At 41.2% G+C, this 25,488-nt stretch overlaps 1 protein-coding gene across 5 annotated transcripts in view; it reads left to right on the top strand.

Annotated features, from left to right (window-relative positions):
- KAT6B (lysine acetyltransferase 6B) overlaps window positions 1–25,102 on the top strand; it is a 199,231-nt gene extending 174,129 nt beyond the window's left edge. For all 5 annotated transcript variants that reach the window (XM_077454037.1, XM_077454040.1, XM_077454038.1 and 2 more), the window contains 4 exons: window positions 957–1,116; window positions 1,974–2,231; window positions 16,525–16,774; window positions 19,895–25,102. In XM_077454037.1, coding sequence (XP_077310163.1) covers window positions 957–1,116; window positions 1,974–2,231; window positions 16,525–16,774; window positions 19,895–22,623 — 3,397 coding nt within the window. In that variant the 3' untranslated portion in view covers window positions 22,624–25,102. The remainder of the gene's footprint in view (window positions 1–956; window positions 1,117–1,973; window positions 2,232–16,524; window positions 16,775–19,894) is intronic.
- The last annotated feature ends 386 nt before the right edge of the window (window positions 25,103–25,488 follow it).

Genomic DNA, 25,488 nt, shown 5'->3' with positions numbered 1-25,488 from the left:
TTTAAGTTCCTGAAGTCGCTCTCGATATGTTTTATCCCCCAGACCTTAAACCATTTTTGCTACCCAGTCTCTGGATTCGTTCTACCTTATCAATTTCTTTCTGCAAATGAGGTCTCCAGAACTGGACACAACATTCTAAATTGAGATCTCACTAAAGATCTATATGGGAGAATCCTCCTGGTGATCCACCCTAGAATTCTGATCGCTTTTCCCACTGCCTGGTCACACTCTTTGCTAATTTTGCAATCATCTTAAAAAAAATAAGTACACCCAATTGTTTGCCTTGTTGGCCGCCTTTATTGCTTCAGGGTGTCCCAGGATCTTTGAATACTCTGCCTGTATTGTATTGTGCTGTCCTGTACAGTGCAATTAAGATGAGGAAAGCTTTACTTGTGAATTGCATAGCTTAGAGTACAGTAGAGGACACCATTCCCTCTATTTTCCTTGGTTACTCTGCATTGCTTGCTAGAAAACTGGACTCTTGGAGAGTGGGGTAAAGGTTTAGAGGGAGGGTGCCCAAGGGGTGTGTCGTCAAATAGTACGAGCCTATAACCCATGGTCTATGAATACTCGGCCTGTGTCCTATACTGTACGCCAGGAATATAGAATTTGCAACAAAGTCAACATTTTTTTTTTCTTCTTGGTTCTGATTTCTTTTATGTTTCATGTTAAAGTTAAACTGAACCCTGTTTGGTTTCACCCTTTTCCTGCATAACCTCAATTTCACCAGGATCCAGGGGACATGATATCAGTTTATACTTTATCATTTTACCTTTTTATGACATTTTCAAACTCTTTGTAAAATCTGTGAATGACACACTTTCAATAGCAGTCTCCATTTTTTTTTTTTTTTTTTTTGTTTTTTTGCCATTGTAAACCATTTAATTGTAACCATATACATTTATTCCTCGCGGTCTGCTTTTGAAATCAAGGTGATGTTTTTGTACTTTTTGCAGGTTTGTTGTGGTTCGTCGGGAAAAGTTCTTGACAAGTTTTATGGCCAAAGTAAAAACTCGGGATCAGATAAATGAGGTTGACCCTGACTGTCTCAGGTGGACACCAGTCATTTCATCCAACTCTGCAGTGTCTGAAGATGAACATGATTCTGAAAAGGAGGTACGATATTCTCTGAAAGCTAACTTGGCCTAAACCCATGTCAGCTTACGTTCATACTGCTGGCTAGAATTGGTCACTGGCTACTGACATGTTTTGAGTGCTATTGCAAGGCAGTATTATGTTTCGCACTAGATTCGCTTTTTATTTTACATTGTATAGAATTAGAAAAATGCTCAAATTTGGAGAGAAAAGTGTCAGTGCCACAGTCTTTCCAAATGGCCTTAATGGTGATTTTACTCCTTATTGACCATGGAGGGGGGTCAATAAGGAGATCTGCTGCATATCTTAAGCTTGGGTCTACACTAGTTACTGCTGTCCTAGCACCAGGCCTAGGTTACTCAAATTTACCAAAGACTACCATGGTTGGTTTCAGGTCACTACCTTGGCATCGTAACTGTGGTGACACTTGAGATAGCAAGGCTTACCTGTAGGTCCGAGAAATATCTCCTAAACCTACATGGTTTAGGAGATATTTGCCAAAAGACAGGCACCGCTGTCTACGGCGATATGCCGCGAGTGGCGCTCCCGTGCGCATGCGCGGGAGTGACGTCACCGTGGCTTCGTCGAATGACAGCGGCAGAGCAGCGAGACCCACCGAGAAGATGGATGCTCCGGACTACAGGGGACAGCGGTGACTTCGCTGGCTCCTGTGTCGGGTAAGTGACACATAATGGACTACTATGCGATGCATAGTAGTCCATTATGCTTTACCTTTGCAGGGAATCAAAGAGGAAGTAAACCCATTAGGGTTTACTTCCTCTTTAAAATAGCAGTGCCTGAGCCTTAGCCAGGTGATTTTCCAGTGTCTTGTTAAAGTACGTGTATTTATGCTTGAATATGTATATGTATTCTTGCAGGCAGAACATCTCATGGAGCAGGAAAGCTGTAAGGAGGAAGAACACCAGCACTTCTACTCACAATCGCACTCAAAGCAGTCCCCATCAAAGGATGAGGCTCTTGGCTCCTACTTGTTTCCCGCAGCAGAAGCCCCAGCAACTTTAGAGAGGGAAAAGCCCATAAAGCACAACCAGAAAAGTTGTGAGGATGAAGATGAACCGCATCTAGAAGTTACACCAATGCTTACCAAACCACAGACACTCGCAGTGAAGAGAAAGGTAAACGATTCACAGGAAATAGAAGATTTTAACATTTTGTACGTACAAATTTTTCTTCAAAGAACTGAAAATGGTGACTTATCTATAAAACATGCATGCCACCCTCGTCTTCATATCAAGTATTTTGATGCTGTAGAAATTGTGTGCAGCAGTACATTTAGTCACCTGCTTGACTAGGACAGTGTTGTATAGTCCAGTGTTCGGACTCTGGGCAGTAAGAGTAGAGATCTTTCATAGATTGGGTAAAAGTAGAAGATCATTTTCTGCTCATCTGTCTGAATACCGATTACCAGAAAAACAGCTTCACAGGCAGTTTGGCTATTAAGTGCCATATTTGCACTTCTGTCCAGTCCTGGGATCTACACAGAGCCAGAGGAAAGTTTTTTTTTTTTATATATATATATATATATATATATATATATATATATATTATAAATCTGGTTACCTCACTGACCCAGCCTGTTATTGGACAATGAAGGAGCAGCAGCAGGCTTAGCCAGACCATCTCTGTGCTCTTCTTCTTTTACCATGTTCATTATCAGGACGTGGGCATTCAGCACCCATGACTGGCTCTCAATGCTGCCCCCTCCTATCTGCCTGCCTTTTACTGTATAGGGCATGCCAAGAGGCTAATACAAAGTCAAAATTCAGGTATTTACACTACACTAGTTGCATTTTTACCTACTTTTTTTGAATGAATACATATGAACCATCCCTTTGTCAGTACATATGTTTTATTAACTAAATGTAGATGCGATGTACATGACAGGATTACAATAACATAGACTTTGGTACAGACTGTTGTTACTCTAAAGCTCGAAAGCCAGCTCTAGTGTATAATTGTAAAGCATACCTAGCATTTTTTGGGGAAAATGGTCAGCAAAGGTAGCCTACATTTTTTTTTTTTTTTTTTTTTTTTTTCTGCCCAGCATTTGTTTACCTAGATCAGTACCTAGAGCAGGGGTGTCCAAACTACGGCCCTCCAGTTGTTCAGGAACTACAATCCCCATCATGCCTAGTCATGTCTTTGAATGTCAGAGTTTTACAATGCCTCATGGGATGTGTAGTTCTGCAACAGCTGGAGGGCCGTAGTTTAGACACCCCTGACCTAGAGCATAGCAGTAGTAACAACAATATACATACCACACAGAGAAAAAAATTACTAATACAACAAAGACTTTATTTTGTGTGATTTGAGTAGATGTTATTATAGCAGTTTGTCCTATCAACTAGCCGACTATTGGTGAAGATTGTTAAAAACAGTTATCTGCAGTATATGAACCCCTAAAACAGACATAAATAATAATATTCAAAGCAGAAAGTACATGATTCCAATGCATTCAGTTTTCACATTTGGGAGAATATGCACTGCTGTATACTTTGAGAAAATTTTGTGTAAAACCTGTATGCAAGACAAAATGCATAAAAAATATAGTTTCTTTATCGTACATCACGGGATACAGAGCAGGCTATAAATCGTGATTACCTGGGTGTTATGCAGCACCTATAGGTGAATGGACACTGGCGGAAACACAGGAAATCCTCCCCTCTATAACCCCTCCCATACAGAAAGTATCTGTTGGTTTGTTGTTTTTTTTTGTTTTGTTTTTTGGCAATGCCTTAAAGGTGATGGTTACTGAAGCTCAAACGCTGTGTAATATTGCCAGAACTCTCAAGTGGTTCCAGAAGGGTTTGAAAGACTGGTTGGCTGATCCATTCTTATAGCTGAGCCCTAAAATAAGTGGTATCTGGGCCCCGCTACCTTGGAGATAGATTGCCTGTAATGTGGCTTTTTGGTGTTGGACCCCGCATTATAGGACTGTGCAATTCGGTACTGACCAAGGGGTTTCCGATAAGGTGCTGTACAGGTCCAGGGCAGTGGTGAATGTTAGTCCCTGATGGTCCACGCTGAGGGGTCAAAGTTTGATCAGTGGCTCTGTGGCAGGATCCTGCAGCAGATAACAAGTGAGTGGCCCTTTAAGTCGGGATCCTGGTCAGTTGGCCTAGAGCACATGTGTCAAACACAAGGCCAGCGAGCACAATCAGGCCCACCAGGCCATTTAATGTGGCCCTCACACCCAGGAGAAGGGGGAGAAGTAAGATGTGGACAGCCTGTGAAAGAGAGCTGAATCCTGCACACGGTGAATAGCGCACCCCTGAACTCTGCACTTTGTGGTGCACCCCTGAACTCTGCACTTTGTGGTGCACCCCTGAACTCTGCACTTTGTGGTGCACCCCTGAACTCTGCACTTTGTGGTGCACCCCTAAACTCTGCACTTTGTGGTGCACCCCTAAACTCTGCACTTTGTGGTGCACCCCTAAACTCTGCACTTTGTGGTGCACCCCTAAACTCTGCACTTTGTGGTGCACCCCTAAACTCTGCACTTTGTATGTACTGCGCCCCTGCGCTCTGTATGCAGTGCTCCCCTGGGCTCTGCGCTCTGTATGCAGTGCCCCCACCCACCATTCAGTGTAGTTCAGCAGGGAGGCATGGTTGAGTTTCTGCATGTATTCTCTGAGAAAAAAAAGCCCTGGATAAATTGATATACTATTACAGATACTGTCCCTTTTGAGGACAACCATAATTCTGATGCGACTGCAATGAAATTGAGTTTGACACCCCTGGCCTAGAGGGGTCGTCCTTGTCTGACCACTGTGTGCAGTGTGGTGGCTTCTGTGTACCCATGTATTATTGGTTCTCCTTGTATTAAACTAGCATTTTCCCTCTTCTGTGTTTCCAAGAGGCTGTTTTTCCTTTTTTCTGTCTCCTAGTACATAGTAGGTGAGGTTGAAAAAAGTCCAACGTATGTGTGTGATTTTATGTCAGTATTACATTGGATATGCCTGTATGTTGTGGTTGTTCAGGTGCTTATCTAATAGTTTTTTTTTTATTATTATTATTGATGTGTCCCCACTGAAACCACTGCCTGTGGAAGAGAATTGCACATCCTAACAGCTCTTACATTAAAGAAATCTCTATGCAGTTTAAGGTTAAACCACTTTTCTTCTCATTTTTGTGAATGGCTGCATGTCTTATTAAATTCCCTTTAACGGAAAAGCCGCCTACCTATTGTGGGGTCACCAGTATGGTATTTGTATATTAAAATCCTATCCCCTCTCAAGCGTCTCTTCTCCAGAGAGAACAAGTTCATTGCGCGTAACCTTTCCTCATAACGAAGGTCCTCCAGTCCCTTTTATTATTTTTGTTGCCCTTCTCTGGACTCATTCCAATTCCAGCACACCCTTCCTGAGGACTAGTGCCCAGAACTGGACAGCATACTCCAGGTGCGACCGGACCAGAGTCTTGTAGAGCGGGAGAATTATCGTTTTATCTCTGGAGTTAATCCCTTTTTAATGCATGCCGATATTCTGTTTGCTTTGCTTGCATCAGCTTGGCATTGCATGCCATTGCTGAGCCTATCATCTATTAGGACCCCCAGGTCCTTTTCCATCCTAAATTCCCCCAGAGGTGCTCCCCCTAGAGAGTAGATTGCATTCATATTTTTGCCACCCAAATGCATTATTAAATTGTTCAGATCTTCTTGCAAGGTTTCTACCTCCTGCGGAGAAGTTATTTCCCCACTTAGCTTAGTATCGTCCGCAAATACAGAGATTGAGCTGTTTATCCCATCCTCCAGGTCATTTATGAATAAATTAAATAGGATTGGTCCCAGGACAGAACCCTGGGGGACCAGACTTTCCACCCTGGTCCATTCCGAGTACTCCCCATTTATTACTACCCTCTGAACTTGCCCCTGTAACCAGTTTTCAATTCGTGTACTCACCCTATGGTCCATACCAACAGAGCTTACTTTGTACAGTAAACAGTTTATGGGGAACTGTATCAAATGCTTTTGCAAAATCCGGACTACGTCAACGGGCCTTCCTTGATCTAGATGGCAGCTCCTCTCCTCATAAAAGGGTAATAGATTGGTTTGGCAAGAATGATTTTTCATGAATCCATGCTGATTACTGATAATGATACCATTGTCATTACTAAAATCTTGTATATAGTCCCTTATCATCCCCTCCAAGAGCTTGCATACAATTGATGTTAGGCTAACTGGTCTGTAATTCCCAGGGATGTATATTCGCCCTTTTTTAAATATTGGTGCTACATATTCTTTTTCAGCTGGTACCATTTCATTCCAGTCAGACTGTTTGTAAAAATTAGGAACACTGGTCTGGCAATTACTTGACATAGTTCCTTAGGGACCCTCGGGTGCAAGCCATCTGGTCCTGGTGACTTATTAATGTTGAGTTTTTCAAGTCTATTTCTAATTCTGTCCTCTGTTAGCCATGAGGGCGCTTCCTGTGACATGTCATGAGGATAAACATTGCAGTTTTGGTTACTGAAGCCCCCCGATTTCCCTTGTGAAGACCGAGGAATAGAGTAAATTCAATACCTTCGCCATCTCTCCATCCTTAGTAACCAGATTCCATTCATCATTCTTTATAGGACCAATATGCTCTGACCTCCCTTTCTTAATATTTATATACTTAAATAATTTGTTGGGATTTTTTTTTTTTTTTTTATACTCTTCTCCACTATGTACCTTTCGTGTGCTATCTTAGCCGTCCTGATTTCACACTTCCATTTCTTGTTGCATTGTTTTTAAAGTTGGAATACTGATGATCCCTCAACCTTGTATTTAACTAAAATAAAATTGTTGCATAAGTGTTCACACCCTTAAACTAATACTTTGTTGAAGCAGCTTTTGATTTTATTACAGCACTCAGTTTTTTTGGTATTAGCTATTAGCAGCTAATGGCACATCTTTACTTAGCAATATTTGCCCACTCTTGTTTGCAAAAACACTCCAAATCTGTCAAATCGCTAGGGCATCTCCTGTGCACAGTCCTCTTCAGATCACACCACAGATTTTCAATTGGATTTAGGTCTGGGCTCTGTCTGGGCCATTCCCTTTTTATTCTTCTTTTGGTGAAGTCATTCCTTTGATTTGAGTGTGTGCTTTGGGTCATTGTCATGCTGAAAGATGAAATTCCTCTTCATTTTCACCTTTCTAGCAGAAGCCTGAAGGTTTTGTGTCAATATTGACTAGTATTTGGAACTATTCATAATTCACTCTACCTTGGCTAAGGCCACTGTTCCAGCTGGCAAAAATGGCCCGAAAGCATGATGCTGCCACCACCATGCTTCACTGTGGGTATGGTGTTCTTTTGGTGATGTGCAGTGTTGCTTTTTGAATTATGGCCAAAAAGTTCAACCTTCGTTTCATCAGACCATAACACATTTTTCCACATGCTTTTGGTAGACTTCAGATGTATTTTTGCAAAATTTAGCCGAGCTTGGATGTTTTTCTCCATAAGTACTTGCCAGTACTTGCCAGATATTCCTGTAGCTCCTTTAATGTTGCTATAGGTCTCTTTGCAGCATCCCTGACTGGTTTTCTTGTCTTTTCATCAATTTTGGAGGGACGTCCAGTTCTTGGTTGTGCCATATTTTCTGTACTTGATGATGACTGTCTTAACTGTGTTCCATGGTATATCTAATGCCTTGGAAATTCTTTTGTACCCTTCTCCTAACTGATCCCTTTTAACAATGAGATCCCTCCTGAGACTTTGGAAGCTCTCTGCGAACTGTAGCTTTTGCTGTAGGATTCTACTAAGAAAATGTCAGGCAAGACCTACTAGAACAGCTAAACTTTATTTGGGGTTAATCAGAAGCACTTTAAGTGATGTCAGGTCTGTACTGACTCCTATTTAACGTGAGTGTGAATGTGATTGCCTAATTCTGAACAGACTCTCAACAGCCAATGCTCCTTGAGAGACTAACCCCAAAATTATGATCTCACGCCCTGGACTGGCAATCCCCCATTTTGAATGAGGCTCACTCTCTCCACTCTCCCCCCCCCCCCCCCCCATTCTTTCCCCTACAACCCACCTTTTCCTCAACTAGTTTTTCCCCTTTTCTGTCGCATCTCTCTCTCTACCTAACATGTCTGTTTCCGGGTATGTATAGCCATACCACGAAACCACATGTATTCTGGCTCCCCTATATGAGCACTTAAATCATTTATGTGACTTGAAAGTACACCAACACTACTGTACTGATAACTCCCAATGTTCAGTTTAGACACATTGATTTCCTCGGAATCTGGGCGCAGTAGGTTCTCACAGGAGCGTCCAGACCGATTGCACTTGTACGAATGTCAACACTATGTTTGAAACCTTATCTCAATGACTGAACCTCAGATTACCTATATAAATGACATGGAATGCACTATATTTTTTTGTACAATTCAAATTTATTAGACCGGAATGCCTTTTTTTTGGGCGCCTGGTCCTGTTCTTGTTTCGGTTTAAACTTGTGTTGAAAAACAGTAAAAACTTGTTGCACCTAATTCTGAACACAGCTACTTTCCCAGTTATGAGAGGGTGTGCACACTTACGCAAACACATTATTTTATTTTTTTATTTTTATTCCCCCCAAATGATTTCACTTTGTTTCAATTCAGTTGTAGAGTTTATAGGTCACATTAAAGGTGGAAAACAGTCTGAAATTATTTATCTTTGTCTAATTTTTTTTACATCACAGAAACCTGACATGGGGTGTGTAGACTTTTTTTATCCACTGTATTGGGGGTTCATTCCCTAAAGTGCTTCTGGCTTTTCATTATTTTGAAAGACAATAATCTCTGATAAGCAGCCACCTTCACTTTCACTGGACTTCTGTGGTGTCTACTTGATTTTTCATCTTTTGAAGCCTGCCATTTTTGAATTGTGTGGGGTTTTTTTTTTTTGTTGGTTTTTTTTATCTCACAATCGTGGGATGCACCTTTTTGCACACTTTTGGGCTTTTTTTTCAATTTCCAATAACACTTATGCATGGACTTTTTCTTGGGAAGGATTCATTCTTTTGATGTGTTTTTTTATTTTTATTTTATTTTTATTTTTTTTATTTTTTTTTTGCTAATTCATGTTTTTTTTTTTGTGATGGGCACTTTTTATTTCTTTATCTTTAAATCTAGCCTGAAATTTCACATGCTTAATAAATTTATTGTATATAATATACAGATTTTCACTATGGTTTACTTGTTGAGAATGGATGCCCTTGTTTGACAAGCTGGAGTCCATGAGACACATGTTAGGGCTGTAAGGTTGCTGATTGGAGCAAGTGATTACTGCGGGACCTTGAGTGGGTCATTACCAACAAAAAGTGTGCTTTGACCACTATATATTAGTGGTCACATATTTCTGGTAAGCTCCTGCCACCTACTACACCCAGGTGACGTGGTCCAGTTTAGACTCTTCCTCGGAATCCGGAGGTTACTACGTTTTTACTGATTACACCCCTACACTGAACTTCTGAGGGATTTCCTGTCGCTGAGATTATTTCCATCTTTACATATTTGGGACTAATATTTAATGTAGTAATTTTGGAGGATTTTCTGTCTGTTTGTTTATAGGATTCTTATACTTAAATCTAACTAATCCTGAATTTCTTTCTTTATTTTGGTCACATAAATTTTTATGCACATTTACATGTATTTAACTTCTTTTGAGTGTTGTGCACGTGATTAATTTTATCCACTTCTCTAAAGATTTATTGTGCTGTTTGGTTTAATTAGTCATGATTTAAAGCCTGCTCTGTGTTCTGTGATGTACTCAAAGAAATGGATTAACCAGGCAAGTACTAAAAACCCAGTTTTCAGTATCCAAAATTTTTAGTTTTTGCCAGGGTAGTGAAGGTTTTGTAACATCTCTAAAAGGTTCTCAGGTGTTTAACAACTTTCCTTTTAAAATGGATTGCCAGCTGAATTGCATGGTAGACTTGATAACTTAAGTGGTTCTTGCTTTTTAGTCTTAAGTTTTACACTTTTTAACAATTGGGGTTCTTTAGAGTGTTGAGTAATGATTATTACATAAGGGCTGAAGGACCTCTGCTGGCAGTTGTGTGAAATACAGCTCACATTTCTGTAACTTGGCTTAAAAAAAAAAAAAAAAAGTTATTGATCTGGAATTGAATAACAATTAGCCGATGCAGTCTCTTAACCTTGTTACCTACACATTTATTTTGTTGCCCACAAATAAAACTCCGTGCCCTAGAACAAGTAGATCATCCTTCTTTAGACATGCCTTAAAGGTCTGGAATGCAATCAATTTAATATCCAGAATAACATTTTTAATACTGATATTTGCCTAAAAGAAGAAATCAAAGGTTTTTACCACAAATCTATAAAACGCTTAACAAATGGGTTAGATGGGGTTAACACCTCACTTTTAAAGTTCCTGGATGAAAAGGCAGCATCTTTATGATCCCTAAATGCAAACCTTGGCATAAATGGTTTATTTCTCTCTTTCTTCTATAGGCAAATAGACTATATGGATATGAAGTTTCATTGATCTTTCAGTCAATGAACAATTAAAGAAGAAAAGCTTCCTAGTGGGGTAGAGGCGGCTCTTTAAATAAGCAAATTAGGCGGCTGCCTAAAACCTCGCACTAACAGGGGCTTCGCGATCGCCTAATTTGCCTGGTCACCGACCACCAGCATGAGAAAGGGCCAGGCCCCCCCACCCCTGCCCCATCCTCCCCACTCCCTTCCTCCTGGATATTAGTGCCACAGTCAGGGCAGCTCAGTCCTCTGTGCCAGTATGCCAACCTGTGATTGACAGCCCCTGACCCCTCCTTCCGCCCTTCCCTTACCTCCACCTTTGCAGGGCTTCACTGCATGGTTGGAAGGACCCAGTCCAGTGCTGATCCTCAGCCATGGTGGGCCGGGCTCTCTACATCCTGCACTGGCACTGCCTGCTGATTGGCTTCTCTGCTGCTACCTCTCTCAATGGCACCAGCCCCGAGATGGAGAGCACTGGCATCAGCATTTTAAAGCTCTTAATATATTTAATTTATACAGTCTTTTTTTTTTTTTTTTTATTGCTTGAATAATTTTTCCCATTATGACTGTGAGTGGGGCCTCATGTCTAGGTTTTGCCTAAGGCTGCAAAGAGCCTAGAGCTGCCTTTGTATTGGGTGTATACTGTACAGTGACGGAAGAAAGTATTTGATCCCCTTGCCCACTGACAAATTTTTAACAGTGAGAGACAGAATAACAACAAAAATATCCAGAAAAACTCCAATCTCTCCACCGTGGCCAAGATCAAATAGCTGTTCAGGGATGTCAGGGACAAGATTGTAGACCTACACAAGGTTGGAATGGGCTACAAGACCATCGCTAGGCAGCTTGGTGAGAGGATGACAACAGTGCGATTATTTTCAAGTGGAAGAAACACAAAATAACTGTCAATCTCCCTTGGTCTGAGGCTCCATGCAAGATCTCACCTTGTGAAATTTCAATGATTATGAGAACGCTGAGTAATCAGCCCAGAACTACATGGGAGAATCTTGTCAATGATCTCAAGGTAGCTGGGACCATGGTCACCAAGAAAACAATTGGTAACACACTACGTGATGAAGGACTGAAATCCTGCAGCACTAGCAAGGTCTTCCTGCTCAATAAAGCACATGTACAGGACCGTCTGAAGTTTTTTAATGAACATTTGAATGATTCAGAGGAGAAGTAGGTGAAAGTTTTGTGGTCAGAAGAGACCAAATTCGAGCTCTTTGGCATCAACTCAACTCGCCGTGTTTGGAGGAGGAGGAATGCTGCCTATGACCCCAAGAACACTATCCCCACCATCAAGCATGGAGGTGGAAACCTTATGTTTTTGGGGTGTTTTTCTGCTAAGGGGATAGGACAATTTCACTGCATCAAAGGGACGGTGGACAGGGCCATGTACCATCAAATCTTGGGTAAGAACCTCCCTCAGCCAGGGCATCGAAAATGGGTGGGCGATGGGTATTTCAGCATGACAATGACCCAAAACAGTCAAGGCAATAAAGGAGAGGTTCTAGAAGCAGCACATTAAGGTCCTGGAGTGGCCTAGCCGGTCTCCAGTCCTTAATCCCCTAGAAAATATGCGGAAGGGAGCTGAAGGTCTGAGTTGCCAAACGTCCACCTCAAAACCTTAAAGCGGGGTTCCCACAAAAAAATCGGACACTTACCTGTCCCAGAGTCCAGTGATGCGATCATCTCGGACCTGTCACACGTCCCAGATGATTGACAAGAGGGAGGGGGCAGAGCTGAGCCCTTCCTGCACCGAGGGGACGTGACATCAAGAGCTCAGGGAATGAAGGAGGCAGAATACGAGATACACCCTAGCAACAGCCATTTAGAACACCACTTTAATAACTTGAACAGGATCTGAGGATCTGCAAGGAGGAGTGGGACAATATCCATCCTCCAAACCTGGTGGCCAACTACAAGCAACGTCTGTGATTGGCAACAAGGGTTTTGCCACCAAGTAAATACTTTTTTCCCCTCACTGTATATCATCTAATAACTAGCCTTAACCAACAAAAAGTTAAATTGGTAAAGTCAATAATATTTTTCTGGGAGGAGGAGAGATTTAATCCCTTCAGATCCGCTCTATAGTTGAATGACGGCTACATTGCGGACCTACTTTGCCGGGAGGCTGTCAATATACGTCCTCCCCTTTGCATGATCCCTGGGCGCCCCCTGCAGAGCGTGCGCATTGTGATCGCCGAGTCAATGAGACGTGGGTGATCACAGATCGGAGTAAGGGGCCAGTCCCGGCCCCTTACCACGGGATGAGCTGTGAGCACAACAGCTCATCACGTGATGTTAACGGAAGATCGGTAATTCTTTCTTTTTCTCTTCATTCTGACCGCGTAAGGAGAAAAAAAGCCAGTCACCGGCTTCTGTGCAAGGGACATCGATCCCGAAGAGAGGGATGCACAGCTATCTCATCTGTGCCACTTGCCAGTACATAACAGTGCCACAAATCAGTGCCCACCAGTGCATAACAGTGCCAGAAATCGGCGTCACCTATCAGTGCATACCAGTAGTGCCACCTAGTAGTGGTGCTTATTGGTGTCACCTATCAGTGCCAATCACTGCCAGCTTTCAGCGCCACCTATCAATGACTTCAGTGCTGTCCATCGGTGCAACCCATCAGTGTCACCTTTCAGTGCCCACCGGTGCTGCCTTATCAGTGCCCATCAGTGCAGACTCATCAGCGTACATCAATGAAGGAGAAAAATTACCTGTTTGCAAAATTTAATAAAATCTAAAACGGTTTTGTATTTTTTTTTTTCTTTTTAAATCAGTCTTTTTTTAAAAATTTTAACAAAAAATAAAAAACCCACAGGGGATCAAATACAATTAACCAATTGTGGAATCTGACCTTAAAGATGTATACCTAAAATGTATAACCCCAATTCCAAAAAAAGTTGGGGCACTGTGTAAAGTCTACATAAAAACAGAATGAAATGATCTGCAAAACTCTTACACCAATATTTTATTCGCAATAGAAAATAAAAACCGCATCAAATGTTTAACCACTTCCCGACCCGCGCACGACTATGTGCGTCGACAGAATGGCACGGGCAGGGATATTAGCGTACATGTACATCCAATCTTCAATGCCGCCCTGCCATTGGGAGAGCGCCGGCGCGCTCCCGCGCTGGTCGGGACCCCGTGAGTCCGGTTGCGGGACCCGCAGACTCGATCGCCGCGGGCATACCCGCGATCGTCTCACGGGACGGCTGAATGGAGGAAATGCCGTGTAAACAGCATTTCTCCATTCTGCCTAGCAACTAGTGACGCTGATCTCTGCTCCATGTGATTGGAGCAGAGATCAGTGTTCACTAAATGAAAGCCCAACCCCCCCACAGTTAGTAACACACCCCTAGGAACACTTAACCCCTACACTGCCACCCACTGGTTAACCCTTTCACTGCCAGTGTCATTTACACAGGAATCACTGCATTTATATAGCAGTGATTACTGTATAAATGACAATGGTCCCAAAAATGTGTCAAAAATGTCCGATGGGTCCCCCACAATGTCGCAGTCACAAAAATTGCTGATCGCCGCCATTACTAGTAAAAAAAAATAATAAAAAAAATTATTAATAAAAATGCTATAAAACTATCCCTATTTTGTAAATGCTATAACTTTTGCGCAAACCAATCAGTAATCGCTTATTGCGATTTTTTTTTTTTTTTTTTTTTACCAAAAATATGTAGAATACGTATCGGCCTAAACTGAGGGAAAAAAATGTTTTTTTATATATTTTTGGGCGATATTTATTATAACAAAAAGTAAAAAATAATGCGTTTTTTTCAAAATTGTCGCTCTATTTTTGTTTATAGCGCAAAAAATAAAAACCGCATGGATGATCAAATACCACCAAAAGAAAGCTCTATTTGTGGGGAATTTTGTTTGGGAGCCACGTCGCACGACCGCGCAATTGTCAGTTAAAGCGTTGCAGTGCCGAATCGCAAAAAGTGGTCTGGTCTTTGACCAGCAAAATGGTCCGGTCTGAAAGTGGTTAAACTGAGAAAATATACCTCTCAAGGTTAGGACAGGGCAAAAAAAACTGGTAAAGTGACTCTAAAGCCTCATACACATGATCGGACTTTAAACAAACTTTCCTGTGATTTCTGTATAAAGGGTGTTGCCCGTGAACTTGTTAAGCATACACACGATCGGACTGTTTCAGCCAACTTTCACCAAATCACGTGGTTTTTCTGCTCTTTTCTGCCACCTTTGGTCAACTTCTGTATTGTTGTCTGATCTTTTGCATTGGTTCTGAACATATGTGTTTGTAAAATCCTATGGTTTTCTGTACACATGATCGGACTTTGCAGGATCAGACTTATGTTGTCGCAAAGTTTGTCTGTTCGCACAGCCAACATTTGTCCGATGGAAACCGAAAAAGTTTGTCCAATCGAGCGTACACACGGTCGGATGTTGCCATAAAACAGCTAATTTGTATGTTGTCAAAAAGTCAGATCGTGTGTACGGGCCTAAACAATTAATAGGTGCCTGCGTGGGTTTCCTCCGTGCCGTTTCTTTCCCCCAATGTGTGCCGTGCATGTCTGGGAGTGACATCATGCAACTCTGGCCAGTCACAGAGTCGGAGTCCGTGGCCCTGGAAGGAAGAGGGGTGAAAATGGACGCGGCCTGCTCAGGGGACAGCTCGGGCTTAGTTTGCAGGTAAGTGTTGTATAGTGGGCTAGTATGTGATGCATACATTATGCTTTTCATTTTCAGGCCTTGCAGGGAGCAAAAGAGGAAGTAAAACCCATCTGGGTTTACTTCCTCTTTAAGAGATGTAAACATTTATCTTTTAAAAACCATTGTGTTTTTACCTAGTATGCAGGAAAGGGATGAAAAATGAATAACCTTGATAATCTTGCTTAAAGGATGGTTTGATGGAAGCCTTGAAAAAGTAATATAATCTGAATTCTAGATTAATAATGAAGTTGTATGGGTATTTGGGTCATAAAGAGGTAAAGAAAATGTAATTTTGACAATTAATGGGCCAAATATAAAGATACATTTCCATTGTTCTATATCGGTTTTTTTCAATTAGGTTGTCCAGGCACCCTGGGGTGCCTTGAGGTTGCTTCAGGGGTGCCTTGGCAAAATACCCAAAAATGTATCAAAAATTTTATGAAAGTCAGCAGCTGGATCATGCCTGCTATTTAGTTGCACAAAGCCACAGGTTTTCATTATGCACCATTAAGACATCCTAGACCAGTGATGGCGAACCTTGGCACTCCAGATGTTTTGGAACTACATTTCCCATGATGCTCCACTACACTGTGGTGTGCATGAGCATTATGGGAAATGTAGTTCCAAAACATCTGGGGTGCCAAGGTTCGCCATCACTGTCCTAGACACTGGCAGACTAACAATCAATGACATCGTCCGTTAAATAGGAGGGTTTCTGTTTGTCTCCACTGCATTCTTGTTTGACTCTCCTCTGCCCCTCTCCCTCAGCACTGGGGCGACGTTGGCTGACTAATGGCGAGAAATTGAGGGAGAAGAGAAACATTGGAATACTAGTCCGTTACCAATGTGCAAAAGTGTATTTGTTTTGGAAGACTAAATCACCTCAAAATGTTGGCAGTCCTATGTGTGGATGTTGCTGCATTATGTAAAACTATTAGAATCTTTTTTTACAACGAGGTGCCTTGAGACTGTCCATAATTTAAAAGGGGACCTTGACTGAAAACGGTTTGAGAAATGCTTTTCTATAAATTGGAATATGGCATTATGACCTCTTCTTTTTTTTTTATTTTTTTTTTTTACTTTATTAATGACCCTAAAGATTCATTTTGGGTGTGTGCAACATAGAAACCATGTAGGACCAGCTACATATCTTATGATCAGAGTTCATTTTATTTAAATTGGTAACACTACCTTGCATAAATATTAATTTTAGTATTTTTTTTGGACAGAATGCCTTCACCCCCAGAAGAAGACGTGGAAGGAAACGGCGTAGAATTAACAGTAGTGTCACTACAGAGACTATCTCTGAGACCACCGAAGTGCTAAATGAGCCATTTGAAGACTCTGACAGGGGCAGCCCTGAGCCACAGCAAAAAGAAATAGACCAGAAAGAAGCCAATGATGGAAGAGCCAACCAACATCCGATTCCCAACAGTACGACAACCGAGAGACCTAACAAAATGGAAGAGCCATGTGCAAGTATGTTGCTGATATTTCTTTATTTTATATTTTAGAAGGCTGCAATTCACCATTCAGTGTTGTAAGAAAATAATCTGCAAATGGCTTCCCTGACTTTTGTTGGGCTAAATAAACAGTTTGTATTAAAGCGGTATTAGTCATACTGTAGCTGAAAAAGAAAGATGGTCCCTCTGCAGGTTTATGTCATTAAGTATTAGTATGCACTGCATACTAGTACATTGTAACACTTACCTGCAAACTGAGCCCTCCAGCGCAGTGATGTCACGGGTCTCCCGACGCTTCCATTTTCACCCACTGTTCCTTCCGGGTTGGTATATTTAGCCGCTTGAATGGCCGGGTTGCTGCGACATCACTCCCATGCATGCGCACAGGTGTCACATTGCTGCTGCATGTTGAGCGGGCCATAAATGTGATCTGAGCTGCCCATATGCTGCTCATATTACATTACCCGCTGACAGGCAGGAGGGACATTTATGATAGAGACCACTAGGGTCTCTTCTGTTATAAAATATTGTCAGTCAGCAGATTTTAGTTCACATGACTTTACTACCACATTCATTCATTAAAGTGTACTGTATATCAGGGCAAAATCATAAAAAATTATTTGGCACATCTCTGCAATACATGCTTCTCTCCATGTTTTATCCCTTTACCTGCAAGTAAAGAAAAATACCTGTTGATTCTTGATGAAATTCACTGAGCTAATAAGTTTGGGTTGACAAGGCAGTGTCTTTTGCTACACTAAAATTGCAGGGAATGGTGTCATCCCTGCCCAGTTGTCCTCCACGAAACAGAAAACTTTGCCGTCTCTATATCATATCTCACAGTATATGCCACAACTACAGTGGATATAAAAGGTCTACACACCCCTGTTAAAATATCAGGTTTCTGTGATGTAAAAAATGAGACAAAGATAAATAATTTCAGAACTTTTACCACTTTTTAATGTGACCTATAAACTGTGTAACTTTTAGGTGGAGGGAAGCAAAAATAAAATATGACTGCATAAGTGTGCACACCCTTAAACTAATACTTTGTTGAAGCACCTTTTTATTGCAGCACTCAGTTTTGTCACATATGAGTCTATCAGCATGGCACATCTTAACTGGGCAATATTTGCCCACTCTTCTTTGCAAAAACACTCCAAATGTGTCAGATTGCGAGAGCATCTCCTGTGCACAGCCCTCTTCAGATTACCCCACAGATTTTCAATCAGATTCAGGTCTGGGCTCTGGCTGGGCCATTCCAAAACTTGACTCTTCTTCTGGTGAAGCCATTCCTTTGTTGATTTGGATGTATGCTTTGGGTTGTTGTCATGCTGAAATATGAAGTTCCTCTTCAGGCTTCTGCTAGAAAGCTGAACATGAAGGTTTTGTGGCAATATTGACTGGTATTTGGAACTGTTCATAATTCCCTCTACCTTGACTAAGGCCCCTGTTCCAGCTGAAGAAAAATGGCCCCAAAGCACAATGCTGCCCCAACCATGCTTCACAGTGGGTATGGTGTTCTTTTGGTGATATGCAGTGTTGTTTTTGCACCAAACATATCTTTTGGCATTTTTGGTCAAAAAGTTCAACCTTTCTTTCATCAGACCAAAATAAATTTTTCCACCTGCTTTTGGGAGACTTCAGATGTGTTTTTGCAAAATTTAGCCAGACTTGGATGTTTTTCTTTGTAAGAGAAGGCTTCTGTCTTGCCATTCTACCCCATAGCCCAGATATATGAAGAATACGGGAGATTGTTGTCACGTTTACCACACAGCCAGTACTTGCTAGATGGGTGTGCATGGATCATTTTTGGAGACGGATATCTTTTAGTTCCACTTTAGTCCCCTTTCACACTGGGGTGGAGGGGGTTTTAGCGTTAAAGTACAGCTTTTTGGTGCTTTTAACACCTGCTAGCGGCTGAATTAGGGGTTAATGGCACTCATCTTGCGGCACAGCCGAACTGCTTTGGCAGCGCTGCCCATTTATTTCAATGGGCAGGGCCTTTTGGGAGCAGTGTGAACACTTCTCCCGCACTGCCCCAAAGATGCTGCTTACAGGACTTTTTTTATTGTGCTGCAAGCACACTGCTCCAGTGTGAAAGCATGCAGGCTTTCACACTGAGGTGGCTTGAGAGGCGGTTTACAGACGCAATTTTTTAGTGCTAAAATGCCTGAAAAGCGCCCCAGTGTGAAAGGGGTCTTAAGGTTTCAACACAGCCTTTTTTCCTCTTCCTGGATGTTCTTTCTGGTAATTCTCTTCCACTAACAGCATCATTCCTTGCGACTATTTGTGGACACGTATCGCAACACGATTCTAGCGACCTATTCTTGAATATGGGTAAAATCGACCTAATACAGCTTTCTCTGTGTCGCTGCTTCTTTGGATGTGAAATTTATGCTAGAGCAAAACAAAATACAATTCCTTCTTTTATCCGATCCCATTGCTTTACTCATATCATATCTGGATTGATCCACGTGATGCCTAAGGATTATACTGAATATAAGATGCAACTATCTTATTCGATTTCCTCTATGCAGGATGTATTATCCACAAGCTAACCTATTACTATTAAAATGGGTTGTCTGCTTAGGAACCATGTGGCCTGGCATTTGTTTGTCATTAGAATTGGAGCATAAACCCAGAATCAAAAATGTAATATTTTATGGCATTAGTGTGTGCACTTGAACCTAGAGGTAATTTCTTCTGGTAAGCAGTGTGTGCTCCTGACAGTCTGGGAATTAAAGTGGAAGTAAATTCCCCTATTGTTTTCAGCCAAGGAAGCTGCCATCTTTGCCTCTGTTTAATCTTCAACTGCTATGGTGCTGCACATGTGATTCGTTATGACACCAGCCATTGTATAGTTTGGCTGAGAGCACAGCCAATGTGCAGTTAGCATTCCCAGCATGCCTTTTTTTTTTTTTTTTTAACTGTTTAAATCGATGGGTTTACTTCCACTTTAAGCAATCAGCACTTTGTCATTGGAGTGATACGTATCAAAGCACAAGTTCATTCTGTTGACTTTTTTCACAAAGTGTTTAAATGTGATTTGCACATTTTGTTTCTGCCTTATCTATAGAACTAATTGTAGATGCTTTTATTTATTTCTAATTACTGCATATTTGTTTCCACACAGATCATGTAGAAGAACCCTCACCAGAGGATTTGGTTAAAAATAAAGTTAATGAAAAACCTGTATGTCAACCTGTACGAAAACAGGGGTGGCCTAAAGGAGTTAAGAGGGGCCCTTCTAAGAGAAAGCATAGCGTGGATAGAAAAGCTGGCTTTAAACTTAACCTCTATACACCGCCGGAGACGCCTATGGAGCCTGATTATCAGATCCAAACTGAGGAGGCTAAAGAGGAGGCTGAAGATGAACCTGAAACTCATCACAAAGACATCTTGCAAGCCGTTGAAGGAAATCAAACACATGTTGAAGAAGCAAGAGCCTCTTTTGTTGAGCTACCAAGTCCAAGTAGCACCAGTCTGGAAAAAACAGATGAAGAAGAAAAGAAAGAGTATGAAGATATAAGACCAGAAGATGAAAAAGATGAAGAGGATCAAGAAAAAGACAAAGCACATGATGAAAAGATCAAAACAGAGGAAAATGAAAAAGATGATGTAGAAGGTGAAAACAACAATTTAGAAGAGGAAGATGAAAAAGATGACGAGGAAGCTGAAAAAGAGGAGGATGAAAAAGATGACGAGGAAGCTGAAAAAGAGGAGGATGAAAAAGATGAAGAGGAAGAAGATGAAAAAGATAAAGGTAAAGATGAAGAGGAGGATGAAAAAGATGAAGCGGAAGATGAAAATGATAATGCAGAAAAGGACAATAAGAAAGTAGAACTGGATGGAATCCAGGGGGAGAAGGAAGAGATAAAGCAGCCATGCATCGTGGAAGAAAAATGTGGACATTCTGGGACTGAGCAGAAAAAAGATCTTGCAACTGTAGAAGAGGAAGAAGATGAAGAGGCGCAGTCACACAATGAGGATCATGATGCAGATGATGAAGATGAAAGCCACTTTGATCCGTCAAAGAAAGATGTACAAGAGGACGCTTTCCAAGCATCCTTGAGTGAACAGTCTTTTTTAGAGTTCGGTATAGGAGATGGTAGCCCACCTCAGCCAGATGTACCAAACAGTCCTCTAGTCAAGGTAGTAGAGCAGGATCAAAAGCCACCAGAGGAAAATGAACTTCCACAAGAAACACCAGAGCAAGTCATTGGTCCTGAGGATGTTCCTGCAGAGGAAGTATTGCCCGAGCTACCTCATGAAGGCGGAGATGGATTGGATATTGACTCAGAAACTGCTCAAGCTGTTCAGTCTCTGACACGTGAAAGTGAAGCAGAAGAGGAGGCATACAGAGACTGTTCAGACTCCCAAGAAGCTTGTCATAGTCTGCAAACTTATGCCCATAGCCCAACAGCAAGTGCAACAGAGGATTGCCATCAGTCTGACCACAGCAGCCCAGTGTCCTCTGTTCATTCACATCCAAGTCATTCTGTTAGGTCATCAAGTAGCCCCAGTGCCCCAGCTTTAGAGAATACGTATGCTCAGATCAGCCCTGATCAGACTGCTTTGCCTGTTCCATCCTTGCAGAATCTTGAAGCTAGTCCAATGATGGATGTACCTTCTGTATCTGATCACTCACAGCAGGTAGTGGACAGTGGATTCAGTGACCTGGGAAGTATTGAGAGCACCACTGAAACCTATGATAATCCAAACAGTTATGATTCTGGTATGGGAGGAAGTAATTTACCCTCACAAAACAGCTGCACGTATAGTGGGGGAATGACATCAGCCAACTTAACGCAAAGCAGCTGTGCTGTAACACAACAAATATCTGCAATGAACAATAACTGCAGCATCATTGGGTCTCCCCCCCCTAACCCCCCTTGCAATGTTAAGTCTCCACAAGCTTGTGCAGTGGAAAGACCACCTAGTAGTGGCCAACAGCAACTTGCTCCTTGTGGAATGGCAGGGACAGGTTTCACTTTGCCAGATATCTCAGAAACTGGTGGAAGTGGACTTGGTGGGCTTTATGATAGAATAGGACAAGGGGACTTTGGATCCGGACACTACCCACAACCCACTGCCACATTCAGCCTTGCCAAACTTCAGCAATTAACAAACACCTTAATGAATCACTCCCTGCCTTACAGCCATACCCAGGCCGTAACATCCTATGCAAATGGTGCCTCCCTTTCCTCTCCTCTGAGCAACATGGTGCAGCTTACCCAAAGTCCACACTCTGTTCCCCCACAGTCCCAAACATCAATGACTAATTCCCCAAATCTCACACCTCCCCCTATGAACTTGCCTCCACCACTCCTCCAGCGCAATATGTCCAATGGGCAAATGGGGCTTTCACACGGTCAAAGGCTACAAACACAGATGGCAGGCAAAACTCACATGTCCATGCGGACCAAAGTATCTGCATTGCCACCTGGAGCCGCTTCTGGGCCCCACCCACCACAGCTCTATGGCCACCCCCCACCTCCACAGGCTATGGCCATGCAGCCTCCTTCACGTTCTCTCACCATGCAGCGTGGAATGAATATGAGTGTCAATCTAATGCCAGCACCTGCTTACAATGTCAATCCGGTAAACACACTCAATGCCATGAGTGGCTACCGTGTATCTCAGTCCATGATGAACAGTGGCTATCATAGCAACCATGGATATATGAATCAGAGCCCTCAGTACCCAATGCAAATGGGCATGATGGGTAGCCAGCCTTATGCACAGCAGTCAATGCAGGCCAGCCCTCATGGCAACATGATGTACACCAGCCCAGGGCATCATGGGTACATGAACTCACAGATGCCCAAACAGTCACTTAACGGGTCATACATGAGGCGGTGAGCTGCCCTTACAGGTACCAGCATACCAAACCCCTTTTCCTTAACACTGCAGCAGCTGCATAATGGAATCTGCACTACAGAACACAGACTGAAAGCAGTCATTGAAGGCAACAGACCCATTCCCTTGTCCTTGGTTTTTAACATGATTTCTTGTGCTTTTCATTCCACTCTACCATTCATTCTCGATATGCCAGTAACAATTAGATATGTAATTATGTTCATTTTAATTTATTTTGGTTCATTTATGTTGCAGTGATGTTCAGGATCATTTGGTGGTGCATAAAAAAAAAAAGTTTTAGGCAGACCTTCAACATCTGTAATCCCATCAGCTGCTTCTTTCAGAATACACACTTTAGGCTTTTTTTTTTTTTTTATATATATATCACTCTTCTCCCTTCTAGATTTTTGAGGCCTCATTTTATCGCTGCATGCATGTGAAATGTATTTTTTCTGGGCCCCATGCATTTATTACTTTTTTTTTTTTTTTTTTTCTCAGTTCAAATCTGTTTAGGAAATCAACATTTATTGATAACCCAACTTATGCTACAACTTAACATTTTTGATCAATTTTTCTTGCGTTGTTGCACCTTTCAGGGTTAATTTTTTTACTACCAGGCTTTTAATGCGAAAATTGAGCAGAATAGATGTTTTTTTAGTTTCTAACCAAAATTTTGCCTCTGGAATAAGATTTCTGGGCAAAATGAAAATGCAATTTGACATGGCTAATTCTTTCTAAAGAAAAACAATCAAGAAGCATTTATAAAGGAGCCCACTCAGAAAAGCTGATGGGGCAAGGGGCACAAACATAAGTGTGTTATGTTTGTGTTATATTAATTTAAAGTTTTGAAGAGGCATTTTGAGCCATTCTAGGGATCATGAAGGAGCTTTACCGAGCTCTTGCTGGGCAAGACCAGCCAGGCTAAATTTGCCATTTTTGTTTTTCAGTCTGTCCTTGAAGGAGCACAGTATGAGAAATGATTATTGCAGTAATAATTCAGAATGCAAATTGATACTTAATTTTTTAAAAATTAAAAAAAAAAAAACATTGAGGGTTTTTGTAGATAACGGCTACACTTGACACTTTATCAAGCAAAGATATGGAAATGTATTCAATTTTCCCCTCTTACTTGCTTGCATTGTGTGTTTGTTTTTTTGGGGTTTTTTTTTTTGGGGGGGGGGGGTGTTTCCCAATTTCCCTGCATTTTTCTTCCTTGGAGGTACTCCGACTCATGCCTGTTCTTGTGTTCACTCACTTTAGCATCTCCTTAGATATGTATTGGAGAGATATCAAAACCAGCAGTAAATGCAAAATATTTCAATAAGTCACCTTTTAGAAAAATTGGAAGTCAACTGGTATTTTCTTTTTACCTTTCTCACTAGTTTTATATTTCACAAGTTGTCCTCTCACTTTCAGCTTAATTAGTAGTTTTCTGCTTTTTTTTTTGTCAGTCAAGAAGAAAAATGTTGCATCCACCTACAACATCAATACACATTTAAAGAGCATTTTTTTTTTCTTCCACCAACTCCATACAAAGATATTGTCATTAATTTCCTACCCAATTGTCCCTCTCCCGTCCAAGTCTGTTTTGTTTTCATTTGTTTGCTGGAAGTAAGCCTTACAAAGCATGCTGCTTCTCTGTGGTGCGTGAGCTTTTTTTTTTTACGTAGTATTGTTACAAGTCCTGTGCTAAACTGTAAAGCCATTGGTTAATATTTTGTTTTCTGATATTGGTCAGCTTTGTTTGAAAGTTAAAGGAAAAAAAAATGAAAATAAATATATTTTTGTTAATTATGGAACTGTACAAAATATTATATTGTTTTATTTGCAGGGTCCTGTCACCCAGAGGGATCTCTCAAGTGTATATTTTCACATCCTAGCTATGTATGTGACCTTTTCTGTGTCTTTGTGAGACTTTTTTTTTTTCTTATGAAAAAGGTAAATCACAAAAAATATTGCTGGATACTGGAAATAGTTTTCACCCAGTGTTGGCCAAGGAGTCCTGAAATGGACATATGGTTTAACGCAGTTGAATTTGTTTGCGTTGCTATTTTTTTTTTTTAATGCCTTTCAAGCCCTCTTTCAATATGAGGCCTCAATGACAAGTTTTCATTCCATCTCTAGATTTTCTATCTTTGTAACATACTGGAGTTATTTTTTAATAAAGTTTTTGAGAAAAAGAATAAATAAAAACCAAGAGCCGTAATATGTAAATTGTTACCAAGCACTATGACCAGATGCATGTATAATCCTATATATATTTCCTGAAGGAAAGAGTTGTGTCTAGATATTTTTTGTTTTATTATTATTATTATTGCCCCCTATTTTTGTGTTTTGTGGACAGATGGACGGAAGCAGTTTATTATCTAGTAATAATTCAGTGTTTCGTTCTAAGTCTGTCATTTGAAAAAAAATTCAAAGCTGACAGAACACAGCTGTACATTTTACTAAGAAAAATAAATTCTGAGGAGCCATATCTGAATTTTGTGCTTTTAGAATCTTCTTTTTCTGTTTTCAGTCATGTCAGACATTGCCTTAAGCCGCACACTGCTCTGGTATAGTCACAATGGAATCCTATATGCACAATTTAATTAGTATAAATGTATAGACTTAGATAAGTGTTTGGTCAGCATTAAATTGGAGCACCCATACATGTAAGAATTTACCCCCTTTCCTTCTAATTTGACTCAATCTATAGCAAACATTATTTGAAAATCATAAGATTATCCTTAATAGGGTTATCACTGTGGGTTAATGTTTCACATTTTTACATCTAAATAGAGTGTATTTTATACATTGGAACTGCAATAAATGCAGTATAAACACTGGTTACTAGTACAGTGATTGACTATTTTGTGACAAAGCAGG

Source organism: Lithobates pipiens, unplaced genomic scaffold (assembly GCF_037356315.1).
Source record: "Lithobates pipiens isolate NorthernLeopardFrog02 unplaced genomic scaffold, aLitPip1_a1.2 Scaffold_25, whole genome shotgun sequence".
Lineage (NCBI taxonomy): Eukaryota > Metazoa > Chordata > Amphibia > Anura > Ranidae > Lithobates > Lithobates pipiens.
This window is presented reverse-complemented; position numbering and strand designations above follow the sequence as displayed.